The sequence below is a fragment of the Hyperolius riggenbachi genome, chromosome 12 (assembly GCF_040937935.1).
Source record: "Hyperolius riggenbachi isolate aHypRig1 chromosome 12, aHypRig1.pri, whole genome shotgun sequence".
NCBI classification, from domain to species: Eukaryota; Metazoa; Chordata; class Amphibia; order Anura; family Hyperoliidae; genus Hyperolius; species Hyperolius riggenbachi.
The window spans coordinates 87,268,683-87,290,660 of record NC_090657.1 but is presented as its reverse complement, the minus strand read 5'-3'; the positions used below and the strand labels follow the sequence as shown (position 1 = coordinate 87,290,660).

The 21,978-nt window shown below is 42.9% G+C and overlaps 1 protein-coding gene and 1 long non-coding RNA gene across 4 annotated transcripts in view; one reads left to right on the top strand and one right to left on the bottom strand.

Annotated features, from left to right (window-relative positions):
• The window catches only part of CNTNAP1 (contactin associated protein 1), a 136,649-nt gene that overhangs the window by 21,997 nt on the left and 92,674 nt on the right, over window positions 1-21,978 (bottom strand). For all 3 annotated transcript variants that reach the window (XR_011025470.1, XM_068264593.1, XM_068264594.1), the window contains exons 13-18: window positions 17,660-17,863; window positions 15,941-16,097; window positions 14,501-14,628; window positions 11,766-11,939; window positions 7,100-7,318; window positions 738-977 (exon numbers count right to left, since the gene is read on the bottom strand). Coding sequence is in view for 2 of the 3 variants with exons in the window: in XM_068264593.1 (XP_068120694.1) it covers window positions 738-977; window positions 7,100-7,318; window positions 11,766-11,939; window positions 14,501-14,628; window positions 15,941-16,097; window positions 17,660-17,863 (1,122 nt within the window). In the remaining variant the exon portion in view is untranslated. The remainder of the gene's footprint in view (window positions 1-737; window positions 978-7,099; window positions 7,319-11,765; window positions 11,940-14,500; window positions 14,629-15,940; window positions 16,098-17,659; window positions 17,864-21,978) is intronic.
• Window positions 11,634-16,663, top strand: LOC137542572 (uncharacterized). The gene is made up of 3 exons (XR_011025471.1): window positions 11,634-12,532; window positions 14,512-14,604; window positions 16,079-16,663. It is a non-coding gene; the product is annotated as an uncharacterized lncRNA (long non-coding RNA).

The following is a 21,978-nucleotide window of genomic DNA, read 5'->3' as shown; positions in this document are numbered from 1 at the left end:
TTTGATTGGCCAATCACTGACCAATTTTCCCACCTCCATGAAGAATGCAGGCCAACAGATTTTTGAATACTATGTTTATCTATGTATGTCTCATACTACATGGAAGTGGTAAAATCACTAGTTAATCAGTGTACCAGGCTTTAGAGGGAGCTTTTTACTGAATAATTGTCATTGTATTTTAAAGGACACCCGAAGGGATAGCAAGCTAATGAAATAAACAATTGTATCTACCGTCTCCTAAAAGTGACTTTTTAAGATATTCCAGAGTTTATTTCACGTTTAAATCTACTTTTTAAGTTTTAACTGTTTTATTGTTTTTGCTCAATGACACATTCATAGAAGTATGCCAGAGCTAAAATCTATGAACTCTTGAACCTTTTTATCTCTTTCCTGCTCTCAGAAGCCATTTTCTGCTAGGAAAGAGTTTTATACTTGGAATTTCTCATCAGTGAGGGTCACACTATAGTCACTTCCTGTCTGAGTCAGGACTGAGTCAGCCACTTACATACCTGATATTTAACTCTTTCAGGCATAGAAAGAAAAAAGGAACACTGCATAGTTATTTGTGTGCTTGGCACTGTACATACCCATGTCTATTTCATCATGTCACATGTCACCTCCGGTATCCTTTAAACATTTTTTTAGTGCCCTGATGCATGCAAACACCACATCAGCTATAGTATATTAATTACATATTAAGCATAAAACAGAATCTGCCACCTCTCCCATCTCCTTACCTCTAGTGCAAAAGGGACCCTCAAAGCCAGTTCCATTACAGTCGCAGGAGTAGTAGCTGTATCTCTCCACACAGCGGGCTCCATTCTGGCATTCCATCAGTGGCCTCTCACAGTGGCCTGTGCAGTTGGTCCTCACACCAAATGACTCATTTGCCTTCCCTTCTAAATCTAAGGTTATTCCATTCATCCGAAGCCCACGGAGACAACCGATGTACGGCTTCCTCCTGTAGTCTGCAGAACCTGCGAATGGAAAATGTAATAATTAAATGTAATAATGTAATACTGTAGATAATAGCACTGATCAAGACACAGGGCAAGACAGCAACATTTCAGGCATTGCTGTCTTGGTCAATAAGGAGCATATGATGGTGCCGGCCATTACTGTCTATTGCAGCTGGAATGTATACCTGGAGTGCTACCAGCATGGCCTGAGCTCATCAGTGATAACAAGAGTACATATTTATATTTAAGTTTTTAAAGATATACGGTGAAAAGGCTACCAGGATACATACGGTACATATCTATCTAAAGCTATGTACACACACTCAATAAAAGTCATTGAAACGTCTGACGAATGACAGATTTCGCCATATCAGACGACAATCATGTAAAAAAAATGAAGCCAAATGAGGACGTTGACCAGTGACTGCCCCATCCCTCCGGCAGATCAACTCAGAGGACTAATGGGCAAATATAGTGCAGTTTAAACAACATTGTTCTACAGAATGCCCGCATGTCATCCATAAATGCGACTTCCATGTGCGCGCCCAGTATTTAAATGATTTGGAAGTTTGCAATATCAGTGTGTGGACAGTCGTTGGAAAGACTTGTCATTCTTCTAAGTTTCTCCCTCGGAGAAACTTAGAAGACGTCATGAGGGGTTGTGTATGTACTGTGGTGAAAAGGGACATTTTGTTCAAAATTGCTCAGCAAAAAGGAAGGCCGAAAACTTCCGCCATTAGGTGTAGTTGGGGAATCTCATCTGGGCGAGCAGATTCTTCCCCTTAAAGTAAAAAAAAATATTATTGCCAGTAACTATTTTTTGGAATAATCTAGTCTAGTTCTGCTCAGGCCTTTGTTGACTCTGGGGCGGCGGGTAATTTTAATTATTATGAATTTGCCGCAAGTTTAGGAATTCCAGCCTTACCTTTGCTGAACAACCTGTATGTTACTGTCATAGACGATTCTCCTCTTCAGAATGGTCAACCCATTGCAATTACTCCTGAGGTTTCTCTACAGATTCGTGTGTTGCATTTCGAGAAACTGCAGTTTTTTATTCTTAGAATGCCGTCTAGTTCCTTGGTTCTAGGACTCCCGTGGTTGCAGACACACAACCCACACATTGATTGGTACTCTGGTCAACTTACCAATTGGTCTTCCCTGTGTTACGAGAATTGTTAAAAAAAAATTCCACTCCATAACATAGAGATTGTGTCTGATCAATTATCATGTCATTATAAATCTTTTTCTGATGTTTTTCTCCTCAGTCTGCTGACAAGTTGCCCCCTCACAGACCCTGTGACTGTACTATTGATTTACTGCCAGATACTATGCGTTCCTCGACAAGGGTTTTATTCGACCTTCTACCTCCCCAGCAGGGGCAGGCTTTTTCTTTGTTGAGAAAAAAGATGGTGGATTACGTCCGTGCATAGACTACAGGAGCCTGAATAAGATTACTGTAAAAAACAGATATTCGTTACCTCTTATCAATTATCTGTTTTCTCAGGTATCTGGCGCAAGAATTTTCAGTAAATTGGACTTAAGGGGGGCATACAATTTGATCAGGATACGTCAGGGTGACGAATAGAAGATGGCTTTTAACACCCAGGATGGACATTACTAGTATCTTGTAATGCCCTTTGGCCTATGTAATGCTCCAGCCGTCTTCCAAGACCTTGTTAATGATGTATTCAGAGATGTTCTGGGCAAATATGTTGTGGTTTATTTGGATGATATCTTGATCTACTCTCACTCATTGTCAGAACATCAGGAACACGTTAAATGGGTTCTACAGAGGCTTAGAGAGAATTCCCTGTTCGCAAAACTAGAAAAATGCCTTTTTGGGGTTTTCTCAGGTACCTTTTTGGGGGTACATAATTTCTGATTCTGGTCTGTCTATAAATAAGAAAAAAGTATCCACAGTTTTGGATTGGCCTCAGCCCGGAGATCTTAAGGCCTTGCAACGTTTTCTAGGTTTCGCCAATTATTATCGCAAATTTATTAGGAATTTCTCCACCTTGGTTGAACCTTTGACAGACCTGACTAAGAAAGGAGATGATCCTTCTAATTGGCCAGTTTCGGCCTGTGAAGCCTTTGCCACACTGAAATCAGCTTTTTGTTCCGCTCCCATATTGACGCACCCTAATGTTTCATTGCCTTTCTGTGTGGAAGTTGATGCTTCTGAAGTGGGAGTGGGGGGCACTCTCTCACAGTACTCGGGTCAGCCAGAACAATTACACCACTGTGTTTTTTTTTCTAATAAGTTTTCACAGGCAGAGCGCAATTATGACAGACAGAACTCTTGTCAGTCAAAATGGCTTTTGTAGAATGGAGGCATTGGTTGAAGGGCGCCGATTACACCGATCATAAAAACCTAGACTATGTAGAAAAGGCCAAGAGACTCAATCCCAGACAGGCACGATGGGCATTGTTCTTCTCACGTTTCAATTTCACCATCACTTATAAACCGGGAAGTAAAAATGTGAAGGCCGATGCTTTGTCCAGGTGTTTTGATTCTGAAATTTCACAACCTAAGTCTCCTGTTTCTATTATACCTAAGCACTGTGTGATCGCCGCCACAGACACTCAGGATTTCTCTGATTTGTCTGAAGTATTGTCTTCTTTCCAGGAGGACTGTCCACCTGGAAAACTTTGAGTGTGTATTATGTACCGATTCATCTTCGTCTACAGGTGCTTCATCAATTCCATGATACCAAACTGGCAGGGCACCCTGGCGAGGCTAAAACTTTAGAATTACTAACACGTCATGTTTGGTAGCCCACTGTAAGGAAGGACTGTAAGGCTTTTGTTGGCGCATGCAGCATCTGTGCCAGAAGCAAAGTCTCTAGAAATGCTCCTAGAGATAATTTGATGCCCTTACCCATTCCTCAGGTCCCTTAGACCCATATTTCTATGGATTTTGTGGTCGATTTGCCTTCTTCAGGTGGGAAAAGTGTAATCTGGGTGATCGTGGACAGGTTCAGTAAGATGGCTCACTTTGTAGCATTGTGTAAATAGCCTTCTGCCAAGGAGTTGGCAGAATTATTTATAGAACATGTCTTTCGATTATGTGGTATTCCAAAGAATATTGTGTCTGATAGGGGAGTTCAGTTTATCTCCCAATTCTGGCGCTTCTTCTCGTTTAGGTATCTCCTTGTCGTTTTCATCTGGTTTTCATCCTGAAACCAACGGTCAGACTGAAAGAACCAACCAATCCCTGGAGCAATATCTCCGGTGTTTCGTGTCTGACCGTCAGGAAACTTGGCTGCAATTTCTACCTTTGCTAAATTTGCATTCAACAATCTTCCAAGTTCTTCTACCATGTTGTCACCCTTTCAGGTGGTTACTGGCCGGAGTCCTAAGTTCTCCTCATTTTCCAGTCCACATTCCATTTATCCGGCTTTGGAAGATTGGATTTCTCATATGCAGTCAGTCTGGTCTCAAGTCAGGCAGAATTTGCAAAAGGTGGTTTCTCAACAAAAACATCATGCTGATCATCATCGAACCCCTGAGTGGGAATTTACACCTGGGGATCTTGTTTGAGTTTTGTCTCGTAACATTCCTCTGCGCCAGCCTTCTGCCAAGCTGGGGCCCAGGTACATTGGCCCTCATCCTGTTTCAGAAAAAATTAATGAAGTCGTTTATCCAGTAACCTTGCCCCAATCTATAAGGGCAGTAAGTTCTTTTCATGTGTCTTTATTGAAGCGGGCGACCAATGTTTCACTGTCATCCACCCCTACACCTCCGATTGAGGTGGATGGTGAACCTGAGTATGAGGTGGAAAGTATTCTCGACTCTCGGAAATCTCGTAACTCTCTGCAGTACTTGGTGGACTGGAAAGGTTATGAGCCTGAGGAGAGGAGTTGGGTTCCAGCACGGCAGGTTCATGCCAATGACTTAGTTCAGGAATTTCATTGTCAACATCCTGATAAGCCAGGTAGAGAGTGTCCGGAGTCCACCCCTCGAGGGGGGGTGGGGGTAATGTAACAAACTTATCTGGTGTTGTCTCCGGAGGCTGCTCTGACAATGTTCAGCAGCTGCAAGAAGCTTCCTCATCCTCTTTGTTCAGAAGAATCCCCGTCTCCCCTGTAGATGTGAGTCAGCGTGTTGTTTCTGGCAGTCTATCTAGGAGGACGTGCGCAGCTCAGAGCTGCCTTTATAGGTTAAGGAGGCGTGTCTGAGGTGTGTCAGCTGATTCCTGTGGTCAGCTGACACTTGCTGCAGGGATGTTGCTGTTTGGTCCGATTTTCCTGGGGGATTGGTCTGTGATCTATTCCTTCTATATAAGCCCAGAGCATTCAGTTACTCGCTGTCCGTTATAGCTATCAGTACGCTGAGCGCTGGACCTTGCCTCACTATTGTGCCAAAGTCAGCTAGTTTTCAGAGCTATATATATATATATATATATATATATATATATATATATATATATATATATATATATATGCAGACACTGCCGAGTCATACACAGGAAAACAATCAGAAGACTATACAATATACATAACAGTACTGATCTAACTAGAGTACATATATATATATATATATGTACTCTAGTTAGATCAGTACTGTATATTGTATATTCTTCTGATTGTTTTCCTGTGTATGACCCGGCATGCCCCTCACTTTGTTTAGTCTCATCCTTCCTGTACTACAGACACCTGATACTCGGTTTTGACCACGGCCTGTTTACGACTCTTTGTCTGACTTCTGGTACCTCTGTTTCTGGTACGTGTATGACCTTGGCTATCCCCGATGTCTCGATTTCTATATATCTGCTAGTATCTAGTGCCCAGGCATTACATATCCCTAATGGTTAGAAATTACTGAGCTTATCGCTTTAATGCCTCCATAGTGTTATTATCTGGGCCAGGTGCTTAAAATGGGATGAAACTCAAATTTAATCTTTGGTCTAAAGATTTGAACTCAGCATAAAATGTATAAGAAAACTAAATCTAGCTATTTAAACAATGCAGAAAATATGCGATCAAGGGAGTAGCAGAGAACTTTCTCTATTTTACTTTGCTTAGTAATTACTTTTTTTTTTTTTTTTTTTTTTTGCTGTGTTTAATGTTTTAGTGAAAAAATGTAATTTTGAGTTTCATCCCAGTTTAATTTGCATCTAATCTGTTTAAGCAGTGTGATTGGTTAGTCACAGTGATCATGTGCGTAGGAGATTTTCAATTGACTCCTTGTCCTGCTACCAGAAACCAAAGGCCACAATCACAAGCAGATACCACAGTGTCATTGTAAAATGGTCTGAGGTACTGGATTGGTAACAAAACATCCATGCTTGATTATATGGACCACTTATATTTCCCCGTAGTGCTCCAGCCCTGGAGGACTTTAGTAAACCAAGCTTAAAGGTGCCCATACATCTAGTGATGTATGGGCAGATCAACTAAGAGACAGATCTCTCACTGATTGAATCTAATTGGAGAGAGATCTATTGGCTGCCCATACACTGCAGGACAATTCCCAATTCATTTCAGCATGAAACGTCATGGGAATCAGCCTCGTGATGTCGCATCTGCCACCTGGTCTCCTCCGTTCCCCCATATGTTAATGGTGTTCCCATTCCCCTGCCCCCAGTGTGCCCGTGCATTTAATTCTCCCCTTCTCCAGCTGTTGCAACAGTCCAGCTGCTCCTGGTCTCCTCCGCTGTCTCCCCCATGCGCCGCTGTCACACCGAGCGCCACCACGTGGTGGTGTGTATAGCATATGGTGCATGTGTGATGTTACATGCGTGCATCTGGCAGCACTCAGGGGAGACAGCAGATGAGATTGGGAGGTGCCACAGCTGTAGCAGGTGAGATATACAATGCATGGGCACCAGAGAGGCGCATTCACATTTGGGAGGACAGCATCCGAGGGTCTCTCACGTTAGTGGGTCATTCCAATACTGCACACCGTTATGGCTGTGCACCTGATTGACCTCAGCGGGCCAAGATTTTCCAGCTTGCGCGATTGATACATGAGTCCAATTTTGGCCTGAAATCAGTCTAATTGTCAATCGGGCATGCTTGTTGCCCACCGATTTTCATCCAATTCGATAAAATTATAGTATCGTATGGTCGATCAGGCAATATTGCACCTTACCTGGTTTTAGAGATCACCTATCAGCCATCAGATGCCAAAGAACTCACCTACGTAAAGTGGCCGATCGTATGATGTATTCATATAGGTCTGGAGAGGGAAGTTGCGAATCACCCATGGATATCTGTCCACCTTGATCCGAGCAAACTTGACATTCATTTCAGTTTTCACTTCATGCCACTCATTGTCATTCAGAGGATACGGTGATTTCACAGTCACATTCTCATGGCCATTGCCAATATCATAAATAAACACCAAATCAGTAGTTGCTGGTGGACACAAAGTAAGGAGAGAAGGAAGAAAGGTTAAAGACAGGCTCATTTTCAGTTCAGTGCATGCTCATTAATTTTGTTTTTTTAATTATTCAGAGTATAATTTGAGGAATAATTAGGCCTATTAAGACAGTTATTGATTAAAAGGTTCCCTTTTTCATAGTGACTTACCTAAGTCTAGGCAAGTGAGAAAAACATTGTCGGCCTAAATTCACTAAGCATTACCGCATTAGGCAATGCAGAAAACAGCTGATTAGTACCGATCAACTTCCCAATTCACCTAACCTCAATACCATACAGAAAATTAAAATGATTAACTAGTGAGGTAAATTACCGGCTTGTGGGGTAAATACCTAAAAAAATGTCAAGAAATTGCAATTCACAAAGATTAACGCATTCGGTAAATCAAACAAAAGTGCTCGGTATTTTTCTCTAGCTCTGACCAGCCGATCACTCACACTCTCCATGCTCTCTCCATGTGGTAACATTGACAGACAGCCAATAGAAAGAGCCAGGCAGCCAATAGGGAAAGCCACACAACCCTGCTTCTCAGTTCTCACCCTGATTTGGTCCGACACCGTGGAACGCAGGAATTCACTCTCACAGAGCAGGGGAAGGAGACATTTTGTGAGGTTTTTCTGCATCCCTTTAGATGTGAAAATCTGTATACTGGTATACAGAAGTGTTCCCCCTGGTGGCTACAGCACATTTAAAGGAATGTCGGGGACGCACTGGACAGAAAACCCAGACTCATACACACAGCTTCCTGCCACAGTGCTGACCTGCTCCACAGCTGATAATTGACACCAAGCAGGGCTTAGTGAATTTAAGCATGTTTGTTCGGTAAATTACCAAACTTCTTCCACAAAAAAGTGTAAAATATTGCATGTGGTATTGTACCGACCTAAATGATTCTAATGAACTGCCCTTAGTGAATTGAGGCCAATGTGTACCTTGAGACATGTTAGGGTGTATTGCATTGGACAATATAATCACGTCCACACTGGCGTGTGAACAGTGCGGTGGAACCCAACAAGATAACGCGAGGCACGCTGCATGGTGCCTGATTACATGTGCTTTACAGTTGCAGCAAAGCATACTTTCATGCACTGTGAGCTTTGCAACACACTGTGACTATTCCCCTCTGTTGTGCAACACAATGCCCCAGTGTGAACCTATACTTATAGATCCCTGACCTATTACAACACATTTCAGGTGTCATTAGTTGTTAGTTATTGCATTGATCAGACAATCACGGTTCTCCTTCTCTTAATTGAAATGATGCCATCTAAGAGTTGGTACTGGGTGTGCAGTCAACATGCAGCTCCTGCATCTGCTTCGGACTAGGCAGTGGGTGGGGTTTCAGGCTCCAGCATGGAACCACAATATGCTGTACACATATTAAGCTCCTGTCATACTTTGAAAGTAAACATTAACTTACCTACCTTTCAAATGCTATATTAATTGTAGCTTGGTGTCACATGAGCATATTATGGAACCTGTCAGCAGTGCCTTTTTAGTCAATTCCAGGACCTGATTTAAACAACTACAAGAGCAGCTACTAGATTTCCATTCTCTGACTGGAGATGCACTTTAAGACTGGCTGTCACGGAAGAGCCGCGAAAAACGCAATCGGTTTTCTGCACCGATTGTCATTAATGGGACAATCCAAATTGTATGTGTAGGTCCTAGCAGACTGCAGAGCCTTGGGCTTTCCCTTTTTGTAGCTGATAGAGCTCTTTTTATGAAAATACGTTTGTTCTCTGACCAGGCCAAGGTTTGTTTAATTAACTGGTTCAAAAGAAGTTCCTTCAGGGACCAATGACACCAAGGTGTGAAAAACTGCCAGCAGCAACCCCAAATGGCAAAGCTGTTTCTGGCTTCCTTTATGGACAGGATAAACTCAGCAGGAGGCCACACTGGCTGACTCCACTGGGAGCAGATTGAAAATAGATGCAATGTATGATTTTTCCTTGTTTAAAGAGAACCCGAGGTGGGTTTGAAGAATATTATCTGCATACAGCGGATGGATCTGCCTATACAGCCCAGTCTCTGTTGCTATCCCAAACCCCCCTAAGGTCCCCCTGCACTCTGCAATCCCTCATAAATCTCAGCCACGCTGCTGACAAACAGCTTGTCAGAGCTGGCTGTGTTTATCTCCATAGTGTCAGTCTGCTGCTCTCCCCGCCTCCTGCAGAACTCCAGTCCCCGCCTGCATCCCTTCCCTCCCTGCTGATTGGAGGGAAGGGACAGGGGCAGGGACCAGAGCTATGCAGGAGGCGGGGGAGCAGCTGAGACTGACACTACAGATGTAAACACAGCCTCACAGCACGGCAGTGATTTATGAGGGATTGCAGAGTGCAGGGGGACATTAGTGGGGTTTGGGATAGCAACAGAGGCTGGGCTGTATAGGCAGATCCAGCCTCTGTATGCAGATAACATTCTTTAAACACACCTCGGTTTCTCTTTAAGGAATATCGTCCATATGATAAGCTTGGAAATTATATCATTTTCTGGTCCGGATCCACTGAATCTTTTAATATTAAATTTATGCTGCTGACATACCCAGCCACCATGTTATTCAGCTGCTTAGTGCCAGAACATGTGACACTATCCAAGGTTGATATCATAAGAATTGTCATATCCTGTGACTGTTATTTGTGTGTGGGAAGCAAGAGAGGAAATATGAACATGTCATATTTTGTGAGATTTAAACTTTCTGCCCAAAAGTTTAACCCCATCCAGCCCAGGGGCTGACCCTGAGATCCCGCCCGAAAACCTGGGTCATTCAAAAGGACTTGACCGGAACTCCTCCCCAGTCCTATCTTGTGTAACATCACCTGATCAGGCCAGCCAGAGGACCGTGCGGCTGGCGGCCATTTTCCTGAACTGAAACAAAGGACCTTGACTGGTTTCCACAAAGGGACATATTTCTCCTAAACTTAAGTATCCGTTTATTTCCTTCCTTTTTATTTTACACTGGGTTACTTTTCTCTTTAATCGTTAATTTTAATGATTTTCTATATATACGAATTATTTATATTGCATTTATTATCAATAAAAGATTTGTAAAGTAATTTATTTATCAGCTGCACCTACTATTCAGCCATGCAGAACGAATCCTAGCTTTCTGAAGAGTCACTGCTACTGTCCGTATAGTCAGATTAGTGTATGTTCTAACTGTTTTTATTCACAGGTATTAGAATCAGTGAGGTTAGGTCTCTGTCCTTCTACAGAGGTGGTGGCAGCTTTGTACCCTAAAATAGTGTGTAGTTTGTGTTACTGTAACTCGCAAGCTCCCTGCAAGCCTGTCTGCGGCCAAATTCCAGCTGTTTCAGCTCATCGATTGCGTCCAAGAGGTTGGAAAATCTGTGGGTTGAAATACATTGGCAGGCACTGAGCGGTCCGGCCATTGTACAATCTTGATAATTACGTGTAGTATGAGAGCTTATAAAAATTAATTTAAGTATTTTAAATCTCCTGGCCCTTACACTACATAGTTCCATAGTTATTTGGGTTGAAAAAGAGACAAACGTCCATTGAGTTCAACAGAAAATAAGGTACAATGGTAGCCTGTACCCTCACATATCTCTTTTGATGGAAGGCAAAAAAAAAACCTTACATAGCTGTGTTTGCACAATCAAGATTGCATGGTGTATGGCCACTCAAAGTATTTCTTAAAACACCTAAAGTGAGAGGGATATGGAGGCTGACATATTTATTTCCACTAAAACAATACCAGTTGCCTGGCTGTCCAGCTGATCATTTTGGTATCAGTAGTGTCTGAATCACCTGCCTGAAACAAGCATGCAGCAAATCCATTCAAACTTGAGTCGAGTCAAACATCTGATCTTCCTTCAGGATCTATGGCTAAAAGTATCTGAGGCAGAGGATCAGCAGGGCAGCCAGGCAATGTGCATTGTTTAAAAGTAAATAAATATGGCAGCATCCATATCAATCTCACTTCAGTTTTATAATGTGAGGGGTGAGTGGTACAGGAGCTAGAAATGGCCAGCAGTGGGAGGAACACTGCAGGACAATAGCGCTCATGTGCCAATTAGCAAATTATCACGAGAGATCACATAACAGCATCGTGGAACAGCTGTACCAACACTAGGATTCTGCCCAAGTCCATCACAAATAAAGAGACATGGCTTCAACTCCGCCCCCCCCAGCAATAATGTGCCTGGACTCCCAACATTAATACTGTTGGAGCCCATCCACCAGGGATTGTATAACAAGTGTCATCATCATGATCGCCTCACTCATAATAAGTGTAGCCATGGCAACATCTGATCTGTATGAGAGGGAGGTAAGGTAAGTAGATGGGTTCTGGGCCCACCAGCATTTGCAGAAGCTTCTTGCCTATAGTTATGCCCCAGCAACAATGAAGATCTAGTATGTGTACAGATCTAATGTAACCCAAAAGAAGGATGTGACTCACTGTTGAGCTCAATTCTGATGAAGATCTGATAGTCGCTGGCCATGTTCTCCAGAAAGGTTCCAGACAGAGATGTGGTCTTGAAGAAGAAGGAAATATCCATACTGTTTCCAGGCTGGAAAGTTGGATAAATAAGGCTGGCGGCTTTCATGAAGGTCACAGTATTCCATGTGTTCCCTGTTGCGTATGGATACAAAATTTCAGCAAACAGCTATCTTTCAGAGCAAGACTTGAGATTTTTAACATTTAAACTGCCTTTTTTTTAATGTGTGCTACGACTCCACATCATTTTTTGTCTCCCCAGCCTATCAGTGTACCTCCCCCAGCCTAATGCAGAGTGGCAGAGAAAACGCTTTCATATTTACCTGATGTGGACACTGGATCAGCTCTCCTACTCCACCACTGAGCGGCGCTGTAATGCTGACATGCTCCTTTAGGCCCTGGTCACATGTCCTATCATGTGATCGGAACCCAGAGGATGATGTCAGCATTACGGCACCACTATCGGAACCCAGAGGATGATGTCAGTATTACAGCACCACGATCAGAACCCAGAGGATGATGTCAGCATTACAGCACCACTATCGGAACCCAGAGGATGATGTCAGCATTACAGCACCACTATCGGAACCCAGAGGATGATGTCAGCATTACGGCATCACTAGCGGAACCCAAAGGATGATGTCATTATTACAGCACCATGATTGGAACTCAGAGGATGTCAGTATTACAGGTGGCAGAAAGAAGACCTGATCCTTCATTCAGATCAGGTGAGTTATACTCTTAACACTATTTCATTGCTCAGGTGAAACGAGCAATTGAATTTACCGGGAAAACCCAAGTGATGTGAGGTGATAAGAAACTTGTACGTTTTCAGATTCTTAAAGCTAATGTGACTCCATATTTAAATAAAAAAAGTCAGATACTCACCTAAGGAGACGGAAGGCTCGGTCCTAATGAGCCTTCCCTCTCCTCTCCCAATGCCCTCAGTGCTGCGCTGGCTCCCCTGTTCGCATTTGCCGCCGGGCGGGCTTCGGAAGTTTTCGGGAGCCGAGTCCTCCCGAAGACAGGTGGCGCACACGCGAGTGCATCATAGAGGGCGCTCACGCGTGCGCAATGTAGAGTGGGCCGTCTTTGGGAGCACTAGGGCTCCCGAAGCATTTCCCGAAGCCTCCCTTCAGCGGGGGAACAGCGGTATTTGACCGAAACGGCCGAATACCGCTACGGGGGAGCCAGCGCAATGACGAGGACCAGGAGAGGAGAGGGAAAGCTCTATGGGGCCCGGGGCCTCCCTCTCCTTAGGTGAGTATCTGACTTTTTTTATTTAAAAACGGGTTCCCATTCACTTTACCAACTCGAATTGCATATAGCCCCTTGTCATAAACTGCCTTTTACACCACCAGCATGCACGAAAATACTCAAAATAATAGTTGATAGTACTGATTTTGGGTACCGTAGTTTTTCAGTTGTAAAATGCTGAAAAGTTATTTTAAAGTGAAGATGAAAATTATCTCATAGGAAATAACTCAGAAGAAAAAGTAATTGCATATGGGCCGCAGTTCAATCCACTTTTTCTGCTGAGTTTTCTCCTAGGAGACTATTTTTCATCTTCTGTTTAAAATAACTTTTTAGCACTCTGCAGTTCGGTATTTTCTTGCTTTTAGGTGGCTTGAAAAGCATTTTATTGACACAGTGTGAAAATATCATCTAGGACAGTGCTGTCCTACTCCAGTCCTCTTTGGCACAGTGCATATGGGGCCACATGGCCATATCCATATCTACTTTTCTCTTGAGTTATTTCAAATCTCATCAATAAAATATTTTTTAAATCTCCCACCATGTAAGACATTGCTCAAAATGATTTTGATATTACCCCTTTTACACTTACTATTTAGTACTTTTACAATTGTTAAGTACTGAAACATTGTCTCCTTGGAGAAGCCTCAGGAGAAAAGTTCATAGTATAAGGCCCAAAGTTTTCTCTTAAAGCGGAATATAACCCTGTATTTCAACTTTGCTCTAAAACATTATTTACAGCATATTATATGCAACCAGCCTTTACAAGACCAGCATTGGAAGGGTTACACACAGAGCTTTAAAGTTCTGTGGAGAGAAAAGCTGCAGCAGCCGAAGTTTAGATAGATACATTTAAGTAAACACAATGTAACAAGTGAGGAATGTGACTCACTCTCTCTCTGTGTCCGGGAGCTCCTGCACAGTCAGTGTGTGTGTCAAATTCACCACTTGTTACATTGTGTTTACTTAAATGTATCTAGCTAAACTTCAGACGCGCAGCATTTCTCTCCACTGAACCTTAAAGCTCTGTGTGTAACCCTTCCAATGCTGGTCTAGTAAAAAAAAAAATATGCTGGTTGCATATAATATGCTGTAAATAATGTTTTAGAGCAAAGTTGAAATGCAGGGTTATATTCCGCTTTAAGAGAGATTTTTTCATCTTCTGTTTAAAATAACTTTTAAGCAATCTGCAATTTAAAAAAAAAGTGACAAATAGAAGTTGAAAAAAAAGTACTGTTACATTTGTCCAGAGTATTTTCTTTCTTTCTGGTGGCCTAAAAAGCATTTTATTGATTAGTTAGGAAAATATCACCTAAGAGAAAGCTTAAAAGAAAAAATGACTAGAATAACTGCTTTTTCTTTTCCTTAACAGAAAAGTGACAAAAATAAAAGTTCAAAGTGTGTTTTGTTTTTTAATAGAACAGCATTGTAAAGTTTCTTACTGTCTCCATAGCAGCGTAGAGGTCCAAGTGAGAACCAGGCTTCGGAGCTGGTGCGGTTGGTATCTCCCACAACCACCTGTGTCACTGGTAGATGATCGCGAAAGGTCAGCAAACCTTTGTCGTATCTCCTAAAATATATTATTACACCAACTGTAAAGACTGTGAAGAACATTTGCAATACACACAGAACCATCTAAGGAAAAGACTTGCATAAGTACAGTATAGAAATGGCTTTTGTCTATTGTGGCTACATTTCATCTGTCCGTATATTATTTATGAAGAGGCAAGAACCATTGTTAGTTTTGACAATCTCACTAATATTATAAATGCGAAAGTTTGGATGTTTGGATTTTTGTTACCAGTGGCGTAGCTAAGGAGCCATGGGCCCCAGTGCAAGTTTTACATGCCCCCCCCCCCCCCCCCCCCCCCCCAAGCACTCTATACATAACAATTGATCCGGCGCACCAAAACCTGCCAAGGATTTTCACAGTGTCAGAGGTGCAAGAAGAGGATGGGAAACAGTTTGTTAATGATTACTACAATTTAAAGCATCTATAGAAGTGGTTATTACCAGCACAGGGCCAATAGAGAGCTAATATTGTGCACGAGGGAGGGCCCCTCTGACCCAAGGGCCTCAATGCAGTTGCTACCTCTGCAACCCCTATTGCTACGCCCCTGTTTGTTACTCAATCATGCAACGATAGCTAAACAGATTTTGTTAAAATTTGGCACACACATAGTACATTGCCTGGAATAACATATAGGATACCTTTTATCCCCATGACCAAAAAGTGGGCAGAGACAAATACAAATTTCACTGGGAAAATGTAAACTGCTGCCATTCTTACACTGTCAATGGCAGGGTTCTCAAACTTTGCACAGATGGTCACTGGGTGACTGGGATTAATATTCAGAAAAGTGGGTGGAGCCTACAAAAGCCAATCAAAATTCATTTATTTATTTTCAAGGGGAATATTTAATTGCTGCCATTCTTGCACTGTTAATGGCACAAGCCTCAAACCTGGTACAGTTGGTCATTGGGTGACTGGGGTTCAAATTCAGAAAATGGGGTGGAGCCACAAACTGCCAATCAGATTTGTTTAATTTCAATACAAATTATTGATGCTAAAGTCCGCAAAGCTCACAAACCTGGTCATTGAGTAATTGTGTGTTAGGGTTAGAAAAAGTGGGCAGAGCCAACACCAGCCAAATGCATACCCGGGAAACACCGGGCCATCAGCTAGGTATATAATAATAAAAATAATCTGAATATTTGTATAGCGCTTTTCTCCTGTCGGACTCAAAGCACTCAAGAGCTGCAGCCACTACGATGCACTCATGAGGCCACCCCACAGTGTTAGGGAGTCTTGCCTTTAACTCGTTACTGAATAGATACGGACCCGATTATTAATATTATGAAGTCAATCAAGTGGACCATACCAAACGAGATGATCGGCATCACAGTTACAGAACATCTTGGGGTCGGCACAATTCTTTTCAATCCCGCAGGCACATCTCTGGATGCCAGGGTTAGATCCACCCCAGTAATAATGTCTCTCGTTATTTCTCCCCATCCAGAAGCTGAATGGCAATCCCACTAGGAATGTACAAGATGACAACAGTTATCACCAGCTGTGCAGCAACTCCAGGAAAAAAGAAATAACATAAAACCTAACAGTGAAAAGACTGCTCTTCTGGTAATCCCTATTGTTAGGTTCTCAACAGCTAAAACAGTCCATTTCACTGAAGGGTCCACAACGAACAGACATTTCAACAGATCCTATGCTTAAAGGAATCCAAGTGACTATTTATGAAAATATATAAAATGAACCTGCCCTGAAGGGGTCGAGTGGCAGACATTACTTACCTTTGGAGGCCTGTTCTCTAGGTGTCCGTTTTTATGCTGACATCTATCTTCTCCAAGAAGACCCACAGGTGCTGCAGATTAAAGGACAACTGAAGTGAGGAGAATATGCAGGCTGCCATATTTTTTTCCTTTTGAACAATACCAGTTGCCTGGCAGCCCTGCTGTCTATTTGGCTGCAGTAGTGTGTGAATCACACCAGAAACAAGCATGCAGCTAATCTTGTCGGATTTGACAATAGTGTCAGAAACACCTGATCTGCTGCATGCTTGTTCAGGGTCTGTGGCTAGAAGTATTAGAGGCAGAGGATCAGCAGGATAGCCAGGCAACCAGTATTGCTTAAAAGGAAATAACTATGGCAGCCTCCATATATCCCTCTCCCTTCATTTGTCCTTTAAAGCTTCCAGCGATGTTGTGTGTCTCCAACTGCTGCAATGCATAGTGGGAGATGTAGTCCCATCAATGGACTACATCTCTTGACATGCGTTGCAGCAGCTGGGAGTGGGCGCTTCCAACTTGCAACAGATAGATGCCAGCATAAACATGGAGGGGCTAGCAGCAGCCCCCCGAATGTAAGTAATGCTTGCCACCCTCCCTACAACATGCCCCTTTATGAACCTCCCTTAGAGGGAGGTTCGTTTTCTATATTCTGATATATAGGAGCTTTGATTCCCTTAAAGTGGACCTGAACTCTTGCACAGGACAGAAGGAAAACATAGAGAAATGCACCCTGTATGTATTTAGAGACTTTAGTCTGTGTAATTCCCCCTCATCTGTGTCTAATGACAAGTTGTAATTTGATGCCTCAGCTGTGTCAGCTGACTGCCATGGCAGAGAGGCTAATTTGAAAGCACTGAATGTTAACAATATGTCTGCTTCAGTGAAAGCAGGGAGTAGACACACTGCAGATTTATTGCAGGATTCGTATGAGCTGTAAGAAAGAAATTGTTGTTCTTTAAAGTTTATTATGGTGTTGCGTATCTTTTACAGCAGAGAGGAAGTTCTGAGTTCAGGTCCGCTATAAGCATAGGATGAGTTCAGACATGTTGACCTGTATGGTGCCTGTTGTGTGTGTTGCAAGGACAGAAAACAATAACTGAAAGGTTACTAAGGAACAAATAGTGTCAGGATGGGGTAACTCCTGTGATGGTTTATTATTAGCCATATGACATTTTATACATACAGATCCTCTGTGTCACATTACCTGGCTAGATAAAGGAAAGTCCTGTATCTCATATATATGTTTTAGTAGCTGCAGAACATGCAATAGCTGTAACCCATAATGACCCTCTTACTTGGTGTATTGAGGAGCCTGGATTTGTAGCAGGAGAACTCTATCATCTGTTCACAGTATTCTGATCCGTTAGCCAAGGCAGACACCTCTCCCCAGGATGCATTCTCATAGCGCACCTGTCCTAGGAACGGCTGGTCCGGACTGGATCCTACAACTCTCGTGCGATAGTATCGGTCGTTTTGCACCGTGGTCCATGCCCTTTCCTCTATGTTGACAGACACCAATAAAAAGTTATTTTTACCATAACTGTAATGCTATACCAATGTATATAGTAAAATGACTTGTTATAACTACTGAGATTGTAACCAACATCCTAGTAGTGGTGGTCATGTCTAGGAGAACTCATGGAGAAGCATGTGATCCGTTTGGTCAGGTGATAGATCTTTAAGTCTCTGACTTGCTAGTCATGATCATGTGCTAAAGCAGGATCAGGGCCGGATTTAAGCCAAGGCCGTATAGGCCATGGCCTAGGGCACCACAGGATCAAAGGCGGGTGGGCAGTAGGCTATACTGGCATGGGGGGCAGGAAGGGTCACCTGGCTACCTATAGTGGAGGGAGGGGGGTCATCAGGCTATCTATACGTAAGAGGGGGTATCATCTGGCTTCTTATACTAAAGGGAAGGGGGGAGGGGTCATCAGTCTACCTATACTAGAGGGAAGGGGGGGAGGTCTTCAGGCTATCAAAACTGGAGGAGGGGGGAAGGGTTATCTGGGTACCTGTACTGGAGGTGGGGGTAGAGTCATCTGGCTGCCTATACTAGAGGGAAGGGTCAACAGGCTACCTATACTAGAGGGGGCGGCTGCTGGCAGTGGCCTTGGGCATTAATGAATACAAATCCGACCCTGAGCAGGATGTGATCACAGCAAATCAGAGCTTTGCAAATCTATCAGCTGATCATGCAAATCACATGCTTCTCCATGAGTTCTCCTAGACCATCACTAAGCCAAACTTGATTTAGGACTCAGGCACACTATAAGCGCTTTTCCGAGTGCTTTTTAGTCATCAGCGCTTTCTGAGAGCTTTTTAAAAAATGCTCCCATTGACTCACTCACATTCGTGATTTTACATTACATTTTAATGTAATGTAATTTAATGTAAGTCAATGGGAGCGTTTTTTAAAAAGCTCTCAGAAAGCGCTGATGGCTAAAAAGCGCTCAGAAAGAGTGCTTATAGTGTGTCTGAGCCCCTTACTGTGTGATACTGCAAGGGTTAAATGTCATATTCTAGGTATCTAGCTATACTATAATGCAATGCTATTATAGTTCTTTATAGACCATAGAATACTTCAGTCAGACTATTTTCACTGTTGGTGTCCCTGTTAAGATTTACCCTCACACCATGTGGAGTCAGCAAGTCAGAAGTTAGTGAAAATCTCGATATGTAACATGAGTAGCAATAAAAACTACTAAAAACAGCCCTTCATATTGGTGTCCCTATTACACATCACAAGCCAGAAGAAGTAAATGGTATACCTCTTAAAGGACCACTGTCACAAAAATCCTAAAATGTAAACTATATGTAAACACATAATAATAAGAAGCAAGTTTCCTCCAGAATAATATGTGCCATAAATTACTTCCATCTCTCCATGGGGGATTCTCAGAATAGACTTTATTCTTTATAAAGACACTCCCTGAAAAGGATTTATACAAAGATGCTGGCCAGCCTCCCTGCTCGCTGCACACCTTTTTGGCCGTTGGACGGAGCAACTGCGATTCACTAAGTGCTTTTGAAAATAAAGAAATCCCCCGAGAATCCCCCATGAGGAGATGGGCTAATCTAAAACCTGACGATTCTGTCAGATTTCTACTACCTATTGTAAGTGACAGCAACATAGGAGAAAAGTAATGTATGGCTCATTTTACTCTGGAAGAAGCATACTTCTTAATCTGTATATGTTTACATATATTAAAATGTTTAAGATTTTTTGCACCAGTGGTCCTTTAAAGAGACTCTGAAGCCTCCAGAAAATCAGGTTTTTACTTTAAAAACCTCTTTAACATAATTGCCCCACTTAAAATGCAGCATCCCCGTGGCTGAAAACGCAATTAATCACCCCTAACTCCCTGGGCAAAAATCCAGGACTTTCGTGGATTTTGCTGCCCTAAGGAGGCAGAGCTTTGGGCGATCAGTGCATCAATCAGCGCTGATCGCCGCCTCTCCCTGCCCCTCTCAGTGAAAGAAGACTTTCGAGTTATCAGCCACGGGGATGCAGCATTTTAGGTGGGGGAATTCTGTTAAAGATTTTTTAAAAGTAAAAACCTGATGTTTTGGGAGACTTCAGAGTCTCTTTGATGCTGACGAAGACAGCAACTCAAGCACAGACAGAACTCTTTCTCACTACATCCAGCGTTTGAAACAGACAGGTTTCAGTAGGGCCAACTGTCAAGGTCTCGCTGTGGCAGTTCTGTTATGACCCCTCCCTCACGGTGTCACCGGGCGGGGAGCCATCCTCACGGCGAGGAGAGACTAGTCCGCCCTCCTGGCAGAGCAGGGCAGAGAGCGGGGAGAAAAGATCGAGGCGCCAGCCGGCAATATAAGATGCAGAATGCCGGTAATCACAATGTATATACATTCGTACCTCCCTCCCTCCCACCCTCCGAATGTGCCCCCGTGTCCCCTGTTTGCAGAGTATAAAGTGCGGAGCGGCGTTCATCTTACCGTTCATCCTCGCCGGACCGGCATCAGCTTCATTCTGCTTCCTGTGACGTCACAGGAAGCAGGAATCAATAGAGCCAGATGCCGGCGAGAATGAACGGTAAGATGAAAGCCGCTCCGCTGCGCACTTTATACTCTGCAAACAGGGGACACGGGGGCACATTCGGAGGAAGGAAGGGAGGGAGGTACAAATGTATATACATTGTGATTACCGGCATTCTGCATCTTATATTGCCGGGTGGTGCCTCGATCATTTTATTTTTTTAATTTAAACATTCTTTATGGAATGTGGGACTAGGGGTGTATTGGGGGCGTGGTTAGGGGTGTGGCCTGCGTACGTTAAAAAGGGGCGCTGGGAAAAAAGGGCGCCGGGTTTTTAACGATAAGCATGGATAACGTTTAAAAATGTATTGTACGGGATTTCGTTTAAAATTAATGTTTTTTAAAGTTATAAATCATTAAATAATGTGCATTAAATCGGCAATTGTAAAAACGTTAATCTTTCATTAAAATACTGAAACGTATAATAACGTTAAAAAAAAAAAATTACTAAGTAACCCTCCCTGTACCTACCCCTAACCCCTAGACCCCCCTGTTGGTGCCTAAACCTAAGACCCCCCCTGTTGGTGCCTAAACCTAAGACCCCCCTGTTGGTGCCTAAACCTAAGACCCCCCTGTTGGTGCCTAAACCTAAGACCCCCCTGTTGGTGCCTAAACCTAAGACCCCCCTTTTGGTGCCTAAACCTAAGACCCCCTGTTGGTGCCTAAACCTAAGACCCCCCCTGTTGGTGCCTAAACCTAAGACCCCCCCTGTTGGTGCCTAAACCTAAGACCCCCCTGTTGTTTTTTTCGTTTAAAAATAATGTTAAAAAAAACAAGTACTGTTTTTCGTTTAAAAATAATGTTTGAAAAAAATATTGTACTGTTTTTCGTTTAAAAATAATATTTAAAAATATATAAATAATTAAATAATGTGTAATCATGAGAAGCAGTAATAAAACATTAAGTCTCCGGGCGCCGCTTTTAAAACGTTATTTTTCACCGGCGCCCTTTTTTCCTATCGGGCGCCCATTAAACGATATTTATTATAGGAGTGAATGGCGGCGCCCGATTTGTCCACTAGCCTCAGGCGCCCGAATTTACTGTTTCCGTGTGGCCTTAATGTCCTGGTTTCCCTTTCCTAAATGTTGGGAGGTATGAGGTTTTAGCCACGGGACCACTATGGCAAAAAAAATTTGAATTTAAAATTGCATGAGAATGCATCTACCGTACATAAAATGTGCATTTGCTCCAGAATAAAATGCACTACAGCTTACCTGTTTCCTATGTTGCTGCCACTTAGAGTAGGCATACAAATCTGACAGATCTGACAGGTTTTGGATTAGTCCATCTCCTCATGGGGGATTTTTAAAAGCACTTACTTAACAGCAGTTGCTCTGTCCAACTGCCAAAATAACATGAAAGCATGTAGGGAGGCTAGCTCGAGTACTGTAAAAACAGCGCAGGAGATTTGGGAAAAACGGGCGCCACTGTAGGCCGTGATAGGAATTACGGCAATAGCCGCGCTCAGTGAGTAATTGTCAAGAGACGGAGCACAAATTACTGCAAAAACACTGTCATTCAGCCTCCAGCAATAGCTGAATTACATCTTTCCCCCACT